Genomic DNA, 21,821 nt, shown 5'->3' with positions numbered 1-21,821 from the left:
TATGCCTGGAAAATGATGCTTTTGTGGGATGAGTCTCACAGAAAATGTTCCAGACCTTGACTTGGTTTGTCTTGGAGCGCTGGCAAGGGAAGTATCAAGGCAAGGCTACGGACAGTTTCACGTTTCGAGCAACAAAGCTCCACCTGATGGAGAAATGAGTGCCTTGGGAGACAGTATGAGTGATCGTCAAGAACAAAGAGCATGTGAAGTGGGAGGTTCGACGACTACTGTGGTCAGATCATGCTTCGAGGTAGCCGCGTGCTAGCCGGGTTCGTCGCCACGATACGTAGCATTACATACAGCAGCGCGGATTGTCCCGCGAAATTACTGTATTACTCTACATATTCTGTAATATATACGTGCCCTGTACCGCTATACAATGCTAAGGGTGTTACAGAAGCAATCCTGCGGAATCTCTAAGAAATCCAATCCTTCAAGAATGTGCTCTGTACTGTAGAATCAAGGTATATTCAAACGTACGGAGTACAAATATGTATTCTGCAAGCGACTGCATTCGGGAATGGAGCATCCTGTGCCCACAAATTTCGGAGAAGACGGTTATTCTATCCCGTCCAGTCGGAGCAACGCAAAACGATACATACATATTCAATACCGTACCGTACCATACCGTACATGCCCTCTTGGCGCGGCGGCGGCGGCAGCCTAACGACGTTCTCTTCGGTCTGGCGAGCTTCGTCGTCACCTCGAGACCTCGCAAGATCCCTTCTTTTTTTTCAGCTTTGTGACCTCTCTCATCACAACCAATTATCTTTCCGGCATCTGCCAATGGGCTAGCAGAGAAAAGGTGCTGGAATTTGGAGAGCAGAGGGCAAAAAGAAAATTTCTGTCGGGTTTTCAGTTCCTCCAAAGTCAACCCCAACCTTCAATCCCTGCACCGTGCTCAGAGCAATTATCGCCGTTCCTCCAATTACAGCTCCGCAACGCGCCGTCATCGTCCACCCGTCGAAGCTCACCCCCATCCGCTGCAGTCTTGCGCTGAACTGGAAAAGTTCACGGCCACGAGTCACCTTGGACGCAGCGTTGGGACAAGAACCCACTTCACCTTGAGAAGTCCTCCGTTTCACCTCTCATCTGCAACCTAAAAAAAAAAAAAATCATGGGTGCGTGTCTCTTCCCTTGCCCTGCCTCATTGTTCTGGGGAACTTGCCTAGCTGCCATTATTTTCTGAGCTGCCAGTTTGTCATGCGACAGCTCTATTCGCTATTTCCAGGCCCCAAGTGATCGCTTTCTGCCGTTCTGCGGCTCTTTGTGCGCTTGTGTCTCTCCCGCGCTGTCTCAAAATACTTTTCCTTGAGCCTTCACCTCCCACCTTGCGAGTGAAACAACCTCTAGCTCCTTCTCCCCTTCGGTGCACATCCTCTTTGTGTTTCTTCTCTGTCCGTACCATCCTGTCATATCGCCCATTGCTTGCCTAATAAGGACCCCCCCCTTGTCTTGGCCTTCCAGGGCACTCACCAAGAATTGTTTAACGGACTGCCTCCATCACACATCCTGTCACTTCACTCTCCACTCACACCTTTTCTTCTAATTCCGACCTTCACTCCTTCTTCACCCTTTTTTACCCGGCTCTCACTTTTCTTCTTGACACCATTTTTATTCCTCCTCTGACGACTGTTACCGTCCTTCATTTTATACCGAGGCGCAAGGCTCACTAATTATCGCTCCATTCCTAGGTTCAGCCGACGTTTATCGACCCCATCAAGTAAGTCATGCTGTCGGAGTATGCTTCAATTTTTTCCGTTTCCCCTTTCCAAAATCAAATTCCATCAAAAGAAGAGCCATGGGCGCCGTCCAGAAACAATAAGGACAATGGACTCGTCAACATCTATGCCGAACACATCCAGACCGATCGTGTTTATGGGCACATTAATATTACGAATCCTCATCTATCTGGTCCTTACTGGCGGTGCTAAGCACGGCTAAGCAAGTCTCTCCAATATGGAAGCAGGCAGCGAAGAAGATCTTTGCAGGAGGTCGTCTGACGACGATTTTCCGCCTTAAAAGTCGCTTTCGTTACTCCCCAGTTATGATATATGTCTCTTACTCAGCTCGTTTTTATCCCCGTCGGATGTGCTAGCAATTTTGGTTGCATGCCCTTCCCCAGTCCTTTGCCCCGCCCGTTTCTTGGTCGTCTCACGTGTGGTCAAGGGCTACTTCACCGCCTTCCACAAATCAAGCTCCAAGCTGACATGGAGGTCTCCCACGTGTGGCCATTTCGCTTGTATCTGTCCATTTGGGCCCATCTGCGAGTCATCCTCTTGCAGCACCTTTCCGACATGTCATAAAATGTTCCACGTTTTTAAATCGAAAGTATAAATTTTGACGATTGATACTGACTCGTAATAGCGTGAGAGGTCGCGTTCTCCACGCCGACGTTCTCGCAGCCCTCGTCGAAGCCGCCGTTCCTACTCTCCACGCAGCCGTTCCCGCAGCCGTGAAGACTACCGTCGTAACGACCGGCGATCGAGATCACCTATGAGCGGGGCAGCTGGCACTTCTGGTGGTTATCCAGGCTCTGGATACGGAGGACGAAGTGGTGGTCCGCCTACTCGTTCCTACGAAGATCGTGCGTTCGCCAAAGAACAGATGATGCAGGCTGTTCGCGAGTCTTCCCAACAAGACCGCCGTGTCTATGTTGGAAATTTGTCATACGATGTCAAATGGCATCATCTTAAAGATTTCATGAGACAGGGTGAGCTGGAAGCCATGGACGAATTCGCAGCCGATGGGACGCATGTCGTACCGTAGGTTTGGAGGGACGAGGCTGACTGCGACCGTGTCGTTTTTTATCTTTAGCCGGAGAGGTTCTCTTTGCCGATGTCTTGTTACTTCCCAATGGAATGTCGAAGGTGGGCGTCAATGCGTAGTTGTGACTGGTCTCCTGGTTTTCTTTGGTCATTTTTGATGGATTGTTGGGTTGACGGGTTGGGGCTCGGTCGTTTGGGCTATGTAGGGCTGCGGGTAAGTCTTAAACAATCCTACAGATTCGCTACATCTGCGAACCAAGTTGCATTCGAATTAATGGGTCTAACATTACTTTCCTCTATCTCAGGATTGTGGAATACGCAACGAGGGAGCAAGCTCAGAATGCTGTTGCGACGCTTAGCAACCAGAACCTCATGGGAAGACTTGTTTATGTTCGCGAGGTACGACTGATCATCTGGGAAAGTGAACCTCTCCTGACACGTCGTTATCATATAGGATCGTGAGGCGGAACCCCGATTCACTGGACCTCCCCACCGAGACGCCGGAGGCGCCGGCCGCGGTGGTTTTGGCGGAGGTTACGGATCATTTGCAAGCCGTCAAATTTATGTCAATAACGTTTGTAGCCCACTTTACACTATTTTGCCAGCTTCTCAACCCCATCCAATGACGGCCTCATTAGCCGCGAAGAGTTTTCTAGTGGACGACACATTAACTTGGTTTATTAGCTTCCATTCAATGTTGGCTGGCAGGATCTGAAGGATCTTTTCCGCCAAGCCAGTAAGTACAGCATGTTCTAATCTCTCATGGTTTTGTCTGCCTTAAAGGGTTGTACTCGGAAAGTACGATGCTAATATCAAAATAGCACAGCAAGGTACCGTTGCACGTGCTGATGTGCATCTCGATCCAAATGGACGCCCGAAAGGTTCCGGAATAGTTGCATTTGAGAACGTGGAGGATGCACGCAATGCTATTCAACAGTTCAATGGCTATGAATGGCATGGTCGAACTCTGGAGGTACGTGAAGATCGTTTCGCAGGTTCCACTCCAGGTGGATTTGGGGGTCGGGGTGGTTTCGGCGGCTTCGGCGGCCGTGGTGGTTTTGGCGGTGGTCGAGGTGGGTTCGCTGGTCGTGGCGGCTATGGCGGCTATGGCGGAAGAGGTGGGTTTGGAGGGGGTTATGGCGGCGGAGCTGGTGGTTTTGATGGCGGTGCCTCCATCCCCCCGAACCCATTTACAGATTTTGCAACCTACGGTGGAGAACGGAGTGCCACTATCTACGTCCGCAATGTATGTGACCCGGAACAGCGTTTCCATTATTGAGAGCGGTTTTCCCTAACGCATTCCTAGTTGCCATGGTCGACCTGCAACGAGGACTTAGTTGAGTTATTTTCTACGATCGGCAAAGTGGAACGCGCCGAAATCCAGTACGAGGCAAATGGCAGATCACGCGGTACTGGTGTCGTCCAGTTTGATACAGTTGAGAACGCAGAGACTGCAATCAGTTCGTTGCTCTTACCATAAAGGCAGCCTGAGAGTATGGATACTAACAATGTGTATAGGCAAGTTTACAGGCTACCAATACGGAGGTCGTCCTCTCGGCCTGACATTTGTCAAGTACCTGAATGCCAACTCCGGCGATGCCATAGACGCTACTGCAGACCAACCCTCCGGTATTACCCAGGATCAAATCATGTAAACTTCCCGGTTTCACGAAGGTGCGATAGAGGAAGAACAGACACCATGATCGCCCTTTCAACACTGCTTTCTCATAGAGACATGATCAATGGCGTTGGCGACAAATTGTCATCGGGTTAATGGATCGAAACATGAAACAAATCAAAAAAAGGGGAAAAGAGCGGCATTTAATTCCTGTCAAATTTAAGCAGTCAAGTTTTCCTACCCTTGCTTTTGCCTCTTCTGCCATGAAACCGAACAGCAATGTTTGAGGGGAAAACTTTTGTTTTTTGTTCTCGATTTGTCATTTTTTTCCCTCTTTTTTTTTTTTTTTTTTTTTTTTTTTTTTTTTTTAATTCTTTCTGTACGATTTTTACTTCTTTTGTGGACTTAGCTTGGGGAGTGTAACTATGGACTTGTCTTCCTCTGTGGCCTCTCAATTGCGCATATGTGAATGCTTTGAACCATTCTCTGTGTTCTTATCTGATCCCAAAGCCTGTTCCGTTTGTGTATGTATGTTGCTTGCTTTTCTACTTTTAACTGAAATTGCCAGATCTGCTCCTTTCTTCCTTCGAAGCTAAAACAATGGAGGGAAACAAAGCTCTCGAAAGGAAGTGGGCTCCTGTTTTTGTCATTTTCAAATAGCTAATAATGCTGCTGATGTGTAATATCATTAATTGATAAAATTGGTATTTCTTGACTCCAACCAGGTAACACAAAAGAAGCCCAGGCATGGGTGACAAGGAATATATAATCAACGAACATAAGGGGTTTCACCCGTTGGGTGTATTTCCTCCCAAGAAGATAGATGTATAGAAAACGACGGTGATGATTAAAGCCGTAAAGATGCTCGAGTATGTTTTAATAGAAAGGATAGAAGAAGAGGCGCGCGGGAGCGTTGTCTAACCATGTATGTATATAGAAAACCGAAGAATATGCCAATTTGAACGGCGAGCGGAAATATGCTAATAGACCGGGGGCGAGGGAAAAGGGGGGAGAGGGGCGGAGGGAAGGAAAGGAAAGGAAAGGAACCCAATATCCAGAAAACCGGAAATGCGAGATGTAACAAAGCCTAGAAGATGCAGAAGTAGGAAATATGCAAGGCCTGGAAGAGCCGGAAGGAGATATAAAAATTGCCGGCAACGGAAAAAAGGGGTTGAAAAGAGTTAAAATGTTTATATTTGAGAGGGCAAAAAAAAAAAAAAAAAAAAAAAAAAAATTATTCCCGAGAGTAGTAAGATGAGGAGTAAGAAAAACATGTACTCAGCCTTGTTAACCGAGTAACGTGCAGCTAATAAACAGACACTTTTTGGGCAAGATCCCTGTTTAGCTACTTGCCATGGGATATTGCCCTGGTACTTTCAAATCGCTAACCGTCCCCGTCCGGCTTGACACAGGCGTCATTCGCTGTTTCGCCGAGCGGTCGACATCGCTGAGGGTGTTGCTCTGCGCATCGTGCAGATCCGCGATAGGAGGCCCGAAGCCGCTTGCCCCGTTCGGTAGATGAGATGTGTTTTGGGCGGATATCTCACTACCAAGCACGCCGAGTGATGTTGCGGTCGTGAGACTGGGAACTGTTGTATTTGTGCCAGTAGGCTGGGTGGATAAGATTGAGGTATCCGGTTCGGGATGTAGGGTTGGGTGGGAACTATCCCCGGGCACGACGATGGGAGCACCAGTGGACAATGCGATGGAGCGAACGCGTGTTCCGGTGCGGCAGAGTTGAGGAGACGGACTGTATATTTGGTCGGTATGAATGCTGGTTTGTTCATGTGTGGGCGTTTGCGGAGGTACGGGACGATGGGTTGTCATCCATTCGTCGTAGATCCGGTTTGGTTTCTTAGAGAGCGTGGAACGAACGGAGCCAGAGCGAGAATTTATTGGCATTGTATCCGGTAGCTCTGTTTCGTGCGAGTGCGAATGCGTGTGTTGGTGTGGGTGTTGTTGGCCGGTGAAGTGGATCCCGGCTTCACGAAAAGTCGAATCCAAAGGTCCTTCTCGACCACGAGAGCTTGTTTCGCTGGACGGAGACTCAGGGGCCTCCAGTGTTCTATTCAAGTGGACTTCACTTGGAAATCGTCCCCCAGGGGGTGAACGCCACCGAGGTTCATCCAGGGACGCTCCACGTGGAGGTAACATATGTTCAGCAGAATACGGGGTTTCATCTGCTTCATCCTCATCTAGAACGCCGTCACTGCTGATAGATGCAGCTCTGTAACTTGCGCCACTGAGGGTACGTACATGTTTCCGAACAAATGCGTTCCGTGCCTCGCCGGTTTTCTCGGTTAGGTTTTTAATATCTTCGTACCAGGCAAGCATGGTATCATGCGATTCAGCCCGGAATACCCAAGCATGCCCACGATGCATCGACCCGGTTTGACGTCCCTTGAGCATAAACTTGTGGGACGACGAGTCGGGCTGAGAATGAGAGCCAAGCTTTTGTTCTGGTAGATACAGCGACATAACCGGACTCTGAGATCTAATTCGATCCGCAGACTTGAACTCGTGTAGATGCGTTGGCGATAGGACATACCTAGTAAAAAAAAAAAAAAGAAAAGGTGAATATAGAATTCATCAGGGTCTGATTATCGAATAAAACCTACCATCCCGGGGTATAGCTCTTCAAATATTTGCTCTTTCGTTCCAACATCCCGGCCCGAACTTCTACCGCTGCCGGATGATCACTCCCAGGATATGTGATGTTGCGTATGTTTCGCATGGGTATGCTGGAGTCGATTAGATGATCATTATGCGACACAAAAGCTTTCCATTCACGATCCTTTGGCATTGATAGAGGACCGTCTCGCAATCGCTCGACGGCATCGTACGCGGAGTCCGCGTCGCGTTTTAGAATGCTTGCATAAGCACTGTATGCTTTCTGTATCTCGCCAACAACGATAGCTTCAAGTTCGCGACCGGAGCTCTCGAGATTAAGGTAGGCCTTAAAGAACTCAGCAATTGTATCGCATCTGAAACTGGACTGGAGTGGAGTGCTTACTTTGTGAAGATAATTCTCTTCCAACAGTTGCTTTTCAAGCTGCCTGTCAACCCCCAATTTTATGATGAATGGATCACCTTTTCCAGATGTAGCGGCAGGATCGGTGTCAACTAGTCCAAGGGCCTCATGTAAATTTCGCACGGCCTTACGCGTGCCCTCCATTTCTTTGTCAACGGAATTCTTGAAATCACCTGCGAGGGCTTTGATCTCCTTTATTTTTGCCTGCAAGTCGTTTCTGAGGCTATTCAACTGGACAATAATTTCTGTTTCCACTTCCTTGGCCTTATTGCATTCTGCAAGCGCCTGCTTATGGTATGTTTTGAGTATGATGGCGGCATCTGCAATGCCACCAGACTGTAAAAAGGTGCTCGGCATCGCGATATTGCCCATCGAGTTTGAGGCAGAAAGGAGAATTTTAGCTCGCGTCTCATAAGATCTCTGGATGTCTCGAAAGACGGCGATAAGGTCCTTTAGCACTTTGCGCCATGCTGTATTCCACAGTCAGCACACATGGCTGGGATGCTCTTGGGGGATTGGGGGGGTGGGGGGGTATATCATGGATAACGCCAGGATGTGACAAGCCGAGGGGGGAAGCATATTACCTTGAAACCTGGTGGCAAGGATCTCCGTCGGAGCTCCCTTTGTTGGGATGGGAACGTAGAAAGCGCTATTCATCTCGTTTTCTCCCACGTCGTATTTCTCCTTTTCGCCCAGCCTCAGACTCCTCACGCTGCCTGCGCGGCTGCTCCGCTTACTTCCGCCCCGCCTCAAACTTCCCTTCTTGCCCAACGACGGCTTCTTTTTCAGCGTTCCGGAACGATGCGGGGCTGCTTGCTGCGAGAGTAACGGGTGGGAATCGTTCTGCGACACATCACCGATGTTATGACCATCTATCAAGGACGAGCTGCGCTGGCTTAGCTCTTCGTGGAATCGAGACTGGTGGGGGGCGGAGGAGGATTCGCTAATACCCGTTCGTACCTGGAATTCGGTGGGTTGGATCGAATTGGATGCGACGAAGGAATTTGGCCGAGAGCTGGAGGTGTGGCTGCGGTGGAGATTGCTCTGACCGGAGGCATTGGGAACGGGCGAGTGGACGTCCTGCGAAGGCGTCTGGGGCCTCATGGAGGTGGCCATGGCGGGCCTCTCTCTTTTTCCTTCTTTTTTCTTTTTTTTTTTTAAAAAAAAATAAAAAATAAAAAATAAAAAATAAAATAAAACTGGGCTTGTTACGGAGCCCTCGAACGTCACCGGGTGAGAGGGGCGGGAGGCGACCGCGTTCGCTATATAGTACTCGGAAAGGGTACGATCGAATTGAAGGAGAAAGGGGGAAAGGAGAAAGAGAAGGGGAAGAAAAAAAAAAAAGAGCAATCTTATTTGAGAGGTCCTTTCTTGCTTTTTCACACTGTGTCCATCCGGGCAGAGTTGCGAAAAAAAGTGTGGTTAACCGAAGATAGGGACAGGACGATAGTTATGGTGGCTTCGTCGGCGGCGTTGCTGTCACGACTCACAAGCTCAACGCCGGCAAGCTTCGGGCAGCACAAGTTGGGACAACCAGAGCAGCGGGAAGATGTGCAGAAAGGCAGTGTGTTCGCAGCCCTGTCGCATCGCCGATTCGGATCAGGCAACGGTGCAGGCGAGCCAGAACGAGTTCAAGGGCAACGTTGTTGGGCGAATGGACGATCGGGGGGAGGAATGACGTCTTAGGGGAGCGATGCGATGCGTGGGCTGTACGGTACCAGAAAGTTGAGCCAGTTCTGGGAGTCGGAACAAGATCCAATCCGGCCGGAAGCTGTCCCAACACCGAGAAATGGACAGTATACTGTAAGGCCAGGATAAAGGTTGTCTCTGGTTTGAAATCGGGAGACGGAGATCCCAAGGTTTTTATGAATCTAACGTCTCCAGAGCACCCGTATCCCCTATTTATTATTTCATTACAAAAATAAATAAATAAATAAATAACTCTATCGTAAAATATGGCTACAAAGCTACGAAACCACCGGGGTTGTGAAAAAAAAAGGGGCAGGCTGGTGCTGGTGCTGGTTGAACCGGCGCTCTGCTGACGACTTTTTGTATTTGGGATGTTTCGATAAATTACAGGGATGTTTTCCAGTGCAAATGAGAAAATGTTTCTTGCTGTCTCGGTTGAGTCCAGATGAAGAGAACGATTTGCGTTTTCTGTTTTTTCGCCGCTCTGCCAGCCGTTACACGCACTGCGAATCCGGCGAGACGATTTGGGTGCGAACTACGCGCTGCTGGGTACAGGGTACCTGCCCTGACGGCCTCATTTCGCCGGTGTTGGAAGTACCAGGTACGGAGTTCTACTAGTGGAGTTTAAGGGGTGATTCCAGAAAAAGGAGAGAACACTGCACCGCCACAGACTGCCCGACGTCATTTACACAGATGAGTAATCATGTGGCTGACAATATGATCATGTGATGCCGTCGAATGGGGCTTGGCAAAGCGAGTCGTCGTTTCCGGGCGAAGTTGAACGATAGCGAGCGAGGAGGGCGACGAGACGCTGCGTGGTCGTGTCGTCTGGGCGTGTCTGAGGGGGGGAGGATGCTCTTTGGGCTGGCTGAGGGAGGGTGGCCAGTCACTCTGGTGGAGCTCCTGTCCGGCAAACCATCTTCTGTCAATGCTGTGCCCGTTTGATCCATGCCAATTTCCAATGGACACGCGGTTCGCTTCGCCCATCAAAGGTCACGCAGAGGGCGAATGGTCAACCGGATTGTGGGGGGAAAATATGTAAAATTGGAATCTAATTGAGCTCAAACATCCAGAGCACCATATACTACATGCAATGACTGAAAGATAGACATAAGATGAACACTGCCAGAACAAATAAAATTTTTTGGTTTAAGAGGCCGAGGGTTGGGCGACTGGTACGTCGATCCCGTAGTTCTGCTTTATTCTCTCTTGTCGTCTCTCTGCGTAGCCAGGGCCATAAATTCCTGGAGAGAAAAAAAAAAAAAAAAAAATCGCATTAGGACTGTGTTAAAAAGGACGAACCCGCGGGTCCCCGAAAGTGGGAGTAAATACGTACCTCTTCCCTCGCCCAGCTCGGCAATTGTCTGTTCTCCCGGGCTACGATAGTTCTTTCTCAATGACTCCCGTCTGTCATACTCGTCCACATTGGTCTCCGTCCCGTATCCTTCAAGTCTGCCTCCGGTATATTCGAATACGCCGAGAACGGTTGCGACGGTGGCACCGTAGCCAAGGACGGCGGGGAAGGTACGTGCTGCGTAGTACACAAGATCAGAACCATGAATGAAGTTACCAGAACACTATCATGAATTTCTAGATGTCCTGCGGGAAGGAAAAGTTGGAAAGATTGAAGCCCACCTCTGAAGCCCATGGCTGCGCCGGCAAAGAATCCACCCAGGGTGGCGTTCCAGAAGTCTTCCTTTTCGCGCAGGTTTGCGGAAGCGGTCTTCACAAACTCATAGGCGCCGCCCATTGTCGCTGCGGTCAATGTCAACGTCAGCCCCTCTGAGACCATCTAATTGCCCCGAATTATTATTATTATTCGCTATGTCAAACAATTGCGTACCAAACAGAGCGATAGTGCTGCCTGTTCTTGTAAAGACACCCCATGGCCCAAGGTTCTGTTTTGCGAGGGTGTTCTGTACGGCGGAGGTGAACAGACCCATGCTGCCGGTAATCAGCGTGGTCTTGGCTGCGGTAGAGATGGCATCCTTCGGATGGTACACCTGCTGCTCTTCTGACGAGGACATGGTTGCTGCGCTGCGTTCAATTGAGCCGGTGCACGGGAGTCGAGATGAGTTTCGCCGCCTGTAATGATATGGAGGTTCAAAGGTGTGGCCCCGGCACCAGGGCGTCTTGGCGTGTTTGCACCAGATGCTTTCCATCAACCAGGCGACCATCATCATCATCGTTCGTCGTGGTCAGAAACATACTAGTTACACCCCATATAAGGTTCTCCCCAGCTAGCTTCACATATGTACAGACAGACAGACCAAAGCTTTGTAACGTTATAGCTTCTGGCTGTTCGCTTTGGTCCTGTTGGGCACATCTGAGCAGCGCCCCCTGGAAGATTCTCAATTGTCTGTCGCGCCTCGTGCTTTCCTGCCGCCAGCTACTGCCCCTCGCTGGAATCAATGAGCTTCGATGTTTCTGGGATAGAAGGCTCATCGCCCCGATAGCACAGGCGACCGCAGCTTTTCGGGAGGAGCCGAACACGCTTTTCCTCACCCTCTCTCTATATATCTCTAGGTCTTTGCATTGGAACAACGCCAGGAAACCGCCGGGCGTCTTGCTTCGTCGTCCAAATTCCTGAACGGAAAACACCCTCCCAAATATTCGCGACGTCGTCCTGAACACTCTACCGAATGCTCAAGTTTCCGAAACCACGTATCTTTGGGCGACCAGGTAAGTAACCATCGATCGTATCACTTCGATGCCCTACTGCTTGACGCTGACGACTCTTGTTTCGCGCACTTTTAGGGAAGACCTCCCCCCGCTTCATCCAAGATGTTCTCTGCTACGACCCGGCAACCCCCTCAGGGCAAGGATTCAATCTCCTCACAGATGTCCCGCCGGTTTGGGAGGATGCCAATGACTATCCAGAATTTGTCGCACCCAATCACTGCCCTCATCGTTACCTAACCAAGCCAAACCAGACAAAACTCCCACAGGACATCAGCACACTATGTTGCGGTAATGTCTTCAAGGTTTCTGCGGTTTGTATGTGGTGTCGCTATCATATAGAACTGGCCATCACATATACTGCCCCGAAACAAGTGAGACTAGATCACCTTCATCATCTGGTATTTGTTTCTGAAACATTAGCAAAAGACGATCCGGACTATCGATTTGACTCACGCACCCGACACAGTGAACGGTACTACTTTGTTTGTTCTATTCCGGAATGTACCGCCGAGTTCTCACTGAAATTCTTTGCCCCATATCTCACACCTCAGAGTGTCAGGCTGTTAGTAGACGAGCATCTATTGAGAGAGCGCATGGAAGAAGCTTTGAAGCTTTGCCCTGATCGCTTGGAAGGAATCAGTCATCCGCTTCCTATCACAGTCTTGGCCACTCTAAAAGCATATATCGACATTGCATTGAATGAGCCGGAAAGAAGCCGCGGAATAGATCTTGGGAATAAACGCTTCACAACATCATTTGGTGTCAGAGGGACACCTTGCAAAGGCCTCTTAGAATTCATAGGATTCAAATTGAAGGTGCGCAAGGCTCTTTCTCTCTTGCAACCTTTCTTCCCCCCAGAACCGTTTTGTGACAATGGTTTTGTGAGTCCACGTTCTGACATCATATCATGCATTCTTGCGGTTATAGGAAGATAAAAACTGCTGGCTCCCACCTAACCCAGTGAAGTCTTCTCTCCTGCCATATCACCACCCCGAACGCATATTCCTTGACGACCTTTCGAATGAATTGCTTGCCTTGATGAAACAGCGCCCCGAGCATGAAAAGGAGGCGTACTTCCTGGATTTTTCGGCGGAAGCAGCTTCCACCCAGTTTAGTTACCTGCTTGGCTCAAACAATTGTACGCGAGTTTAGCCCCCTCTTCTTCCTCTTCTTTTCTTTTTCTTTTTTCCCCCTCCCTTTAAGCCAATGCGCTGACCATATTCGTCAGATTCAAGGATGTATACGTTTCCTATCAATGGCTCAAGAGAATCCCAACCCCCGTAAGCCCGGCTTCCTTGCCCTGCGTCGCTATGCCTAACGGATAAGTAACTAATATCTTGAACCGGTGCTAGATTTTACCAGGACTTGGGGGCGACAGAGGATATGTCGAGCGAACTGATCATCGAAGCTTATCGGAATCAGGTCCAGTGTGATCCGGATCGAAGCTCTTACTATTTCAAATGTCTCCGCTCCATCGGCCATTGGAGGGGGGAACTCGAGGGCAAAACCATCGCCGAATTCATCGAAGAGCAATACGCAGAGGGAAAATACGCCGACGATGACATTCCGGACGCCTATCGGTTTTTCCAGCTTGATATCAATGATAGAAGCCTCTCCGATGAGACTATAATAGGATCTTTTTTTGCACGACTAGAGGACTCTCCTAATGAGGCAGAACCGAGAAGGCAGCTTGCAAGGATTGGCGATTATCGCCGTAGTCAGGCGATAAAATCAGTTGCAGAAGAAAGTAGGGTTGCCTATCTGCCATGGTCACCCTAAACCGCTTGATAACTAATCGCCGCAACTAGGTGTATCGGACATGCAACAAGCCCTTGTGTTCCTCGGTGCCGAACAAGATACGCCTGACGACTTCATCATTTCCATGTATGCTGCAAAGGTACGGTCCCCAGCCCGTGTTGCTAGAGCTAGGATATCTAATGCACCTTGATACCCTAGGTCGACGATATGCCTGCCACTAAAGAACTTGCTAAGCGTGCGCTGTCATTAATCGCGGAAGAAAGAAAATCTGAGCACCTTCGATACTTCCTTCGTACCGGCGATGCACAATCAGATGAAATGGATATTGGCGAAGCTTATCGACTCTTTCAGATATCTGACCGTACAGTAGATGACGATTCTATCCTTGCGGCGTTTCAAGTCTTCGCCACAGAGGATCCGGCACAGATCGAAACTTACCGAAAGGCCCTTAAGGTTATTTCAGATGAGACCCAGAGCTTATTGCTGAAGAAGGCGCTTGGTGAAGATCTCACTCCAGACAATTTCGACCTTAAAGAATGGCCAGTGGGTCTACGCAATATCGGCAACACATGTTACCTCAACAGCCTACTTCAATTCTATTTTACGGTGACGCCTTTTCGGAATATGATCTTTCACTTTGAAAAACAAAAAATGGAGCTGGACGACGAAAGCTTACGGCGCAAGAAAGTCGGATCGCGAACAGTTTCCAGATCTGAAGTCGAACGGGCCCAAAAATGTAGGGGTTGCTAAAGGTCCTCGTATAACTATTCGTTTAATGGCTAACCAGATACACAGTTATTCGCGAACTACGCTCGCTTTTTAAGAACATGGCGTCTTCCCCGACACGTTGTGTGACTCCGAGCCAGGAACTTGCGAGATTGACGCTTCTTAGCTCTTCAAACGAGGCCGCAATTCGACGTAAATCCCTAGCTGAACCAAATTTGCCAGTTTACGGTCCTTTCTTACCACCCGATGTTGACCTTGATAGTAATGCTGGTTCATCTCTGGCCACACGACCTATCAAAGGACAAGGTAGTGAAGATAGCGAGGCAACCCTTGTCCCCCCTTCTGACCCAAGTAGTATCGAAATCGGAATCGACAATAAAGAGAATGTACAGCCTCAAGAACCCGGGGCTGTTGTTGAGTCTACAGCTGCCGCGCCCGCCAATGGCCCTGCAGCTGCGCAGGAAGGTTCGACGCGTAAACCAATGAATCCTCCTGATAGACCGCCGCCTGTTCCGCCTCGTCCAGTACCTGATAGCGTGAAGAAGGAACTAGAGATTGGCGCACAGCAGGATGTCACAGAAGTGATCAATAATGTACTGTTCCAAGCACAGTGTGCCGTTAAGCCCGAAGGCTATGATGCAGACGGCGGACAACTCGATATTGTCACTGAGTAAGTCAGGCTTATATTATTATTTGATCTACCATTGACCACTTTTTCCCAGACTCTTCTATGGCAAAACAAAGTCATACATCACAACGTCGGACGGTGTTCGGTGCAAAGAAGAGCCATGGTCAGATATTAAAGTGGACGTTGCAAGACAATCCAGTGATATATATTCAGCCCTTGATGGTGCCTTTGACATGCAACAAGTGCACATTGGTGGCGTGGAAGCGGAGCAACACGGCACTATCAGCAAGGCTCCCCCGATTCTCCAGATTCAAATCCAGCGAGTGCAATTTGACCAGGTTCAAATGCAGTCGTTCAAATCAAACAATCACCTGGAGTTGAGAGAGACGATATATCTTGATCGATATATGGACACGCCACTGGATGATAAAATCCACAGGAAGCGTCAGGAGAAATGGCGTTTAAAGGACGAGCTACAGAGATTAGAAAAACGCAGGGATGAGCTCTACAACAAGGTATACCTTTTTTTTTTTTTTTTTTTTTTTTTTTTTGGAATTTTTTACCTTTTGTTGGCCGAGTGAAGACTAAAGCGAACTCTAGGCCAACCAGCCTTTACCCGAAGTATTCGACATGCTTGGAAACAAATTACAAGTGTTTATGGACCTCCAAGAAAGCTCCAAAATTAATGATGATGGCCTTGGTGTCGAAGAATCAACAATAGCTCTTGTTTCTAGGTTCGAGGAGGCTACGGAAGATGAAATATTGTGTAAGTTTAGCTGCTTTGGCGATGCCCTTTTAAGCCGGTTGTCGAGACCTAGGCCTTTCTTTTCTTTTTCTTTTTTTAAATACCGTGTTTTGGGGGGGGGGGGGAGGGGGCGCATATGTTTGCTAATAGGCTTCTCAGGGATCGACAAACGGATCGCCGAGCTCGGTTGGCACCTCGAGAATACGTTTGCTGAAGACGAAAGAGTCCCGTACCGTCTGTATGCGGTGTTTATTCATCGGGGCTCGGCCTCAGCTGGTCATTATTGGATTTATATTTTTGATTTCGAGAAAAAAATCTGGCGTGAATATAACGACGAGCAGGTATTGGAAATTAAGAAGCTGTCAACAATATTCGCGCCAGAGACAGGACCTCACTCGCCGTCGCCTTACTTCCTAGTATACGTCAATGATCCTCTGAAGGAAAAACTCACCAATCCAGTATGCCGGGCCGTTAGAGACCTACCTTCACCGGACCTGCCTACAAATACGGTCGATCCGCCGCCGTTCAAGACCTCAGAGGAGCAGATGGATAGGCATGCCAGGCCGCCCACTAGAGAACCTGTCAAGGGGAAGCAGCAGCCCGCCGATGGAGTGGCACAACAAGATCTCGAAATGTCCGACGCCCCACCATCATACGAAGACGTGACTTCTATGAACAATAAAGGTATGAGGAATACTCGTCCCCGGATTCAAAAGCAGAGTAGTTCTCACGAAGCCTCCCTTGAGCCTGCTGCGGGTGGATCATGGGCGAAGGAGCTTACTGACATGCCTGGCGCCGAATGGTAGGGGTAAATGTTTCGGCCCGAGAAATTTCACCGTCGCCATCACCATCTCCGCCATCGAACCCTCTAAAACGCAAACACTGAGATTGACCCCTTTTATATTTTGCTTGTTCTTTGGACTTAATTTTTCCTCGGCTCCTCGTGCGGATTCGCGTTGTTTCGCGGCTTCACGTCACCCTTCAGTTTTAGTACTATTCCCACGTGTCAAGCTTTTCTTTTTTCTTTTTTTTTTTTCTTTTCTTTCTTTTCTTTTTTCTTTTCTTTTCTTTCTTCTTTTTTTTTTCTTTTCTTTTCTTTTCTTTTTTTTTTTTTTTTTTCTTTTTCATTAAATGAGGGCTTGCATGGGTTTATATCGAATGTTTCGATTTCAGTGGGTCCATTTTGCGGGCGCATAAACGGTCGGGTTTTATAGAAGGATTGATTAGCTGGTTGGGACCGGGACACATACTTGCAAACAGCGCCGGGGTGGAAAATCGGATTTGTCGGACCATGGGTCTTCTTGTGGGTTTATTCCTCCGTACCATTAACATTCGTAAGCTTCTTTTTTATATTGTTATAGATTCTCAAGATTATGCGTTGTTGCGGCGTAGCATAGCGAAAGGTATCATGGACATAGAAAGGTTTCCTCAGGCGTCGAGGTGCGATTTGGCTTTTTTTAATTGCTGGCGTTGAAAGCAGCATAGAGATTCCCGTTGGTTTCAACTCTGGGTGGCTTTGCCGAGCAGAGCACCATGCTGCGCATTCTCCTCTCTACCTTTTAGCATCACGTCCAGACCTAAGGAGTTGCTCGAGGTCATATCAGCCGAGACAGTGCGGAATTATAGATCCGGGGAAATAGTTTCGCCAGTTTCCGGAAAGCTAGAATGCTTGGCAGGGCGGCTTTTTTTTTGCGCCGGACGGAAATCGGCGAGAAATCCCGTCACTCAACGGGAGCGAAGGGCTCAGAACTCGAGGATTCCTACCTTCATTGTCGACACCGATATCGTGTGTTCACATATACAGTATGAACCTGACTTGCCGCTACACGTTAAGCAATAGTCCAGAGCAATAATAGCGAGATGACGAAGATCGGGCACAACCACCAAAACCGCCCCCCCGAAAGGTCGATCGCGGCCGGTTTGCCGGACCGCCCGAATTTGCCCGAGCCGAGCAGGGGAAAACCAGAAAACGCGGCAAGCCACGGAAGAGGTTTTGTCTGGCTGGCGATCTGGACACCGAAACCGTCCGGGCGCCCACCTCCGATGCCAAGGATTCCTGGAATGCCACGAACAGCCCACCGGGAGGAAGCGCGGGTAGCGCCGGTGTTTTGGGAATGGGACAGACCGTCGTGGGATTTTGGGGATAGGGGGTCTTGTTTGGTTAAGGCTGTCAGGCGTGGTTTGAGCTCGTACTCAGGCTTATTAGCGGGCGACCTTTAAGTAACTACAGGACGTGTCTCTCTGAACGAGCATGAAGCTTGCGATGACTTGCTTAGAGAGCGGGTGGCATCCGGGTCCTCAAGAATGCCGGGAAAAGCACTTTGCCGTCGATCTCTAGCACGCTAACAGGCGACGCATGGGAGATTTCCGCCTCCCCGCCTCCGTGGCAGTCGGCATTTTCTCCGCTCTATTGCTGTCGCCCCCTCCCCCCCTTTTGCTCCTCGCGCAGGCTTGTTGATGTCGTATTTATCATGGGCTGCTTGTGATGTCGGCTAAAGACGTTCTCTGCATCTTCGTCTATTCTATTATGGTTATCCTGTAAGCAGTTCGGCTCTGTCATAGTTATATATACTTTTACTTCACTGCCACAGCGTTGATCGAAAGAAAGCTCCATTGAATTTATCCGTGGGCCCCTTCGCTAGCGCCTCCATCAGGTCCCCCAAAGCTTAGATTTTTACCTCGACTCTTTTCCGCCTTGCCGCCCGGTAGGTGGATTAAGCAGGAATTCTTGGGATCGGGTAATGAGATCGAGATTTTGACTTGCATCCTTGTTTGTCGAATCCGTCCTTCCTTTCTCTTTCTGACGCTCTCCTCTCTGTCTCTCTCTCTCTCTCTCTCTCTCTCTCCCCCCGCGCTGCTAGGCCTTTTCTTTCTTTCTTTCAATTTTCTTGTCAGCGTTGTGTGTCTTGCCAAACGCATTCATCAAACAAAAAAGAAATTTTGATTTTCCGAGAATAAGTGAAAAGAAAAGGAGGGTTCCGCTTTGCTTTTTGTGTGCACACAGACATATACACATAATCACACCATGCAGTTACGGAAGTCCATCACCTGCTTGCGCCTTGCAAGGCAGTTCTCTGCAAACCCCACTAGAGTATGATATACTCCCCTCCCCCCGTTTCTGCTTTGTGGTGAAAGACGAGCCTGGGCTGACCGACGCCTTGGTCCTTTTTTTCCCTGTAGCATCAAAAATTCCTTATCCGCGCATTCTCCAGCACCTTTGCCCGAAATGAGATCAACAAGGTTGTGTCGTCGGCCGAGGAGGCCATCAAGGATATGAAATCCAACTCCACACTCTTGGCTGGTGGTTTCGGTCTTTGTGGCGTGCCAGACAGCTTGATCAATGCCGTTCACAAGAATCCCGAGATCACAGGCCTCACGGCTGTCAGTAACAATGCTGGTGTCGACGGTGCCGGTCTTGGTCTTCTCTTGGCCAGCGGACAGATCAAGAAGATGATTGCTAGTTATGTTGGCGAGAACAAGACCTTTGAACGCATGTATCTCTCTGGACAGATCGATCTGGAATTGACTCCCCAGGGTACCTTGGCCGAACGATGCCGTGCAGGTGGTGCTGGTATCCCAGCCTTCTACACCCCAGCTGCCTTTGGAACTGTTGTCCAGACCGGTGAGCTTCCTCTCAGAAACAACCCTGACGGCACAGTTGCTCTGTACGGCCAACCCAGAGACGTCAAGGTATTTGACGGCAAGAGCTACGTCATGGAGGAGTCGATCAAGGGTGACTATGCCTTTGTTAAGGCCTGGAAGGCCGACAAGCTCGGTAACTGTCAGTTCCGCTATGCTGCCCAGAACTTCAACGGCGCGATGGGTCGTAATGCCAAGATGACCATTGTCGAGGCCGAAAACATCGTTGAGGTCGGCGAGATCGAGCCCGCTTCGGTTCACCTGCCCGGAATCTACGTCAAGCGTGTCGTCCAGAGCACCACCGAGAAGAAGATCGAGAAATACACATTCGCTAAGGAGGGTAACGAGGCTGATATGTCTGCTCTCGGCAAGGGCGATACCGCCAGCAAGAGAGAACGCATCGTCCGCCGTGCCGCCAAGGAGTTCAAGAACGGAATGTATGCCAACTTGGGTATTGGCATGCCGATGTTGGCTCCCAACTTCGTTGACCCATCCGTCGAGGTTCAGCTGCAGTCGGAGAACGGGATCCTCGGTCTTGGACCCTACCCTAAGAAGGGCCAGGAGGACGCCGATTTGATCAATGCCGGCAAGGAAACCGTCACATTGCTCCCCGGTGCATCCTGCTTCGGCAGTGATGAGTCCTTTGGCATGATCCGATCTGGACGCATTGAGTTGACTATGTTGGGTGCTATGCAAGTTAGCGCAAAGGGTGACCTCGCCAACTGTAAGATTTCTCTACACCTGTGTTGGATTTGAGGGTGGTCAGCTAACATAATTTTCCATAGGGATGTTGCCCGGCAAGATCAAGGGCTTCGGCGGCGCCATGGATCTCGTCTCTAACCCCTCCAAGACCAGGGTCGTGGTCACCATGGAGCACACCGATAAGAAGGGAAACCCCAAGATTCTCAAGCAGTGCGAGTTCCCTCTTACTGGTCGTGCTTGTGTTAGCAGAATCATCACCGACCTTTGCGTCTTCGATGTCGATTTCACCAATGGCTTGACTTTGATCGAGCTTGCCGACGGTGTCACTGTCGATGAAGTCCGCGCCAAGACGGAGGCACCGTTCAAGGTTGCGGATGATGTGAAGCCGATGCTCTGAGCGAGCAAAAACGGAAAAACCTACCCACGTGGGTTACCTTGGAAATCTTTTGATGATATACTCTTAAGGCGATTGTTTGATACTGTCAAGATTGTTATGTATATACGCGATATGTCTGCCGGATTTTGGGCTGCTGCTTTTTCTGAGGTAATATAGCATTATGTGTGTTACAGGATATTAAATACCACTTTGGCTTGTCTGTTCAATCCGGCTTCTCTGTCCAGGCTTCTAATCGAAAATCACTTTTTTCATTTCCACTGTTGGCGTCAAAACAAAGCCAAAAATTTACGCCCGTAAGGTATCTCTTATATAAAAGTACAGTTCGTCCCAACCTCCTCGATCACGAAACGGAAGTAATATACATGTAGCCTGCCAATCTATCTTATTCACACATCATCTCCGAAGACTTAAACTCGCATCGCGTGCTCCTATATTTATAGGATCCTGCATCAATTATCATTAATCCAACCCACGTATAGCTTTCCTATCATTTAAACCTCAAAATTCCACCAAACTTCTTTCCTAATCTCCCCAGCCAATTCCGCTGGGGCGCTTCTTCAAACTCCTTCAGTAATTTATCAAAATAGTCCGACTGACTGGCCGGATACCGAAGCGAGTTTGGCAGCGGATATTTCTTCTGGTATCTGTTCTCCAGCAGGGAATACAGCGCGTTAACATTCTGTGATGAGAGGAGCGGTTCCTCGCTCGACTGTGTGGAAGAAGTGGCGGTGGAAGGCTGGGAAGGAGGAGAGGATTTGTGGAAGAGTTGCGACCAGCGCGACGTAGATTGGGTCTCCGGGGCGGGTGGTGTTAGGCGGGATTGGAGGTATGTTTGGACGGAGACGGAAGAAGGACGAATTGCGTCAGTGGGCCAGCGGGTGAGAAGGCGCTGGATGTGTTTGGTTATTTGGGTGCGGGAGAGCTAGATAAGTATTATCAGTTGGGATATGGAACCGGGGGCGGTGTTTTATTTTTTTTTGCAATCTCGGTCTGCCTTACGTTATGCATGGTGTGTGGGGGAGAGAAATTATTTCCTTTAGATCAGTAGGAATAAAATTGGATTGGTTGATTCGAATACCATCAGAGGGAAGAGTGAGCTCACTCCCCGAGCCTGGATGTGGTGCTTCGCTTTGCCGTCTTGCGAACTTGAACCTGCGCCGGAATTGCGTTTTGGAAGCTTTTCATCCTAAAGATCGTCGTCTATCAGAGCGCGCTAGCACCGACCCGGCCTAGCTGTGGCTCCCTATCATCACGTGTCGCGCCTATGGATCAGACGTCAGCCATCGATCATGACCGCCACAACCGCCGTTGGTTCTCGCTGGCCTCACGACGACGACGCCCGCTCCTCCACGCTGAGAGCTTCTGTTCTTTGTTTATACCTAGATTCTATTTTCAAGTCTTTCGCTGTCCCACTTGTTTCCTAGACTTTATCTCTGTC

The 21,821-nt window shown here is 49.3% G+C and overlaps 7 protein-coding genes across 7 annotated transcripts; 4 read left to right on the top strand and 3 right to left on the bottom strand.

Moving 5' to 3' along the window:
- Positions 1–1,117: 1,117 nt before the first annotated feature.
- D8B26_001444 (uncharacterized protein) lies at positions 1,118–2,888 on the top strand (the record flags this gene model as incomplete). Its single annotated transcript, XM_066123539.1, has 4 exons — positions 1,118–1,121; positions 1,701–1,723; positions 2,368–2,713; positions 2,818–2,888. The coding sequence occupies 4 exons, from the start codon at positions 1,118–1,120 to the stop codon at positions 2,886–2,888; spliced, it is 444 nt and encodes a 147-aa protein (XP_065979613.1).
- Positions 2,889–3,140: 252 nt separating this feature from the next.
- D8B26_001443 (uncharacterized protein) lies at positions 3,141–4,423 on the top strand (the record flags this gene model as incomplete). The annotated part of the gene is made up of 6 exons (XM_003065443.2): positions 3,141–3,167; positions 3,223–3,342; positions 3,453–3,504; positions 3,590–4,014; positions 4,075–4,228; positions 4,287–4,423. The coding sequence occupies 6 exons, from the start codon at positions 3,141–3,143 to the stop codon at positions 4,421–4,423; spliced, it is 915 nt and encodes a 304-aa protein (XP_003065489.2).
- Positions 4,424–5,727: 1,304 nt separating this feature from the next.
- On the bottom strand, positions 5,728–8,533 carry D8B26_001442 (uncharacterized protein; the record flags this gene model as incomplete). Its single annotated transcript, XM_003065442.2, has 4 exons — positions 5,728–6,934; positions 7,005–7,342; positions 7,400–7,887; positions 8,002–8,533. The coding sequence occupies 4 exons, from the start codon at positions 8,531–8,533 to the stop codon at positions 5,728–5,730; spliced, it is 2,565 nt and encodes an 854-aa protein (XP_003065488.2).
- Positions 8,534–10,127: 1,594 nt separating this feature from the next.
- Positions 10,128–11,186, bottom strand: D8B26_001441 (uncharacterized protein). The gene is made up of 4 exons (XM_003065441.2): positions 10,950–11,186; positions 10,742–10,861; positions 10,443–10,637; positions 10,128–10,350 (listed from the first exon to the last, which is right to left on the bottom strand). The coding sequence occupies exons 1-4, from the start codon at positions 11,131–11,133 to the stop codon at positions 10,256–10,258; spliced, it is 594 nt and encodes a 197-aa protein (XP_003065487.1). The 5' UTR covers positions 11,134–11,186; the 3' UTR covers positions 10,128–10,255.
- A 562-nt stretch (positions 11,187–11,748) lies between these two features.
- UBP2 (ubiquitin-specific protease ubp2) lies at positions 11,749–16,451 on the top strand (the record flags this gene model as incomplete). The annotated part of the gene is made up of 11 exons (XM_066123538.1): positions 11,749–11,788; positions 11,864–12,603; positions 12,716–12,926; positions 13,017–13,068; positions 13,141–13,535; positions 13,597–13,685; positions 13,745–14,282; positions 14,342–14,942; positions 14,995–15,415; positions 15,501–15,666; positions 15,805–16,451. 11 exons carry the CDS (start codon positions 11,749–11,751, stop codon positions 16,449–16,451), a joined length of 3,900 nt encoding a protein of 1,299 aa, XP_065979612.1.
- A 1,033-nt stretch (positions 16,452–17,484) lies between these two features.
- D8B26_001439 (uncharacterized protein) lies at positions 17,485–20,950 on the top strand. Its single transcript, XM_003065439.2, has 3 exons — positions 17,485–18,736; positions 18,826–20,008; positions 20,070–20,950. Exons 1-3 carry the CDS (start codon positions 18,671–18,673, stop codon positions 20,381–20,383), a joined length of 1,563 nt encoding a protein of 520 aa, XP_003065485.1. The 5' UTR covers positions 17,485–18,670; the 3' UTR covers positions 20,384–20,950.
- Positions 20,634–21,503, bottom strand: D8B26_001438 (uncharacterized protein). Its single transcript, XM_003065438.2, has 2 exons — positions 21,383–21,503; positions 20,634–21,305 (listed from the first exon to the last, which is right to left on the bottom strand). The coding sequence occupies exons 1-2, from the start codon at positions 21,389–21,391 to the stop codon at positions 20,871–20,873; spliced, it is 444 nt and encodes a 147-aa protein (XP_003065484.1). The 5' UTR covers positions 21,392–21,503; the 3' UTR covers positions 20,634–20,870.
- Between the last annotated feature and the right edge of the window lie 318 nt (positions 21,504–21,821).

Source organism: Coccidioides posadasii, chromosome 1 (genome assembly GCF_018416015.2).
Source record: "Coccidioides posadasii str. Silveira chromosome 1, complete sequence".
Classification (NCBI taxonomy): Eukaryota; Fungi; Ascomycota; class Eurotiomycetes; order Onygenales; family Onygenaceae; genus Coccidioides; species Coccidioides posadasii.
Note: the sequence above shows the minus strand (reverse complement) of the source record. Positions and strands in the feature narration are given on the sequence as shown.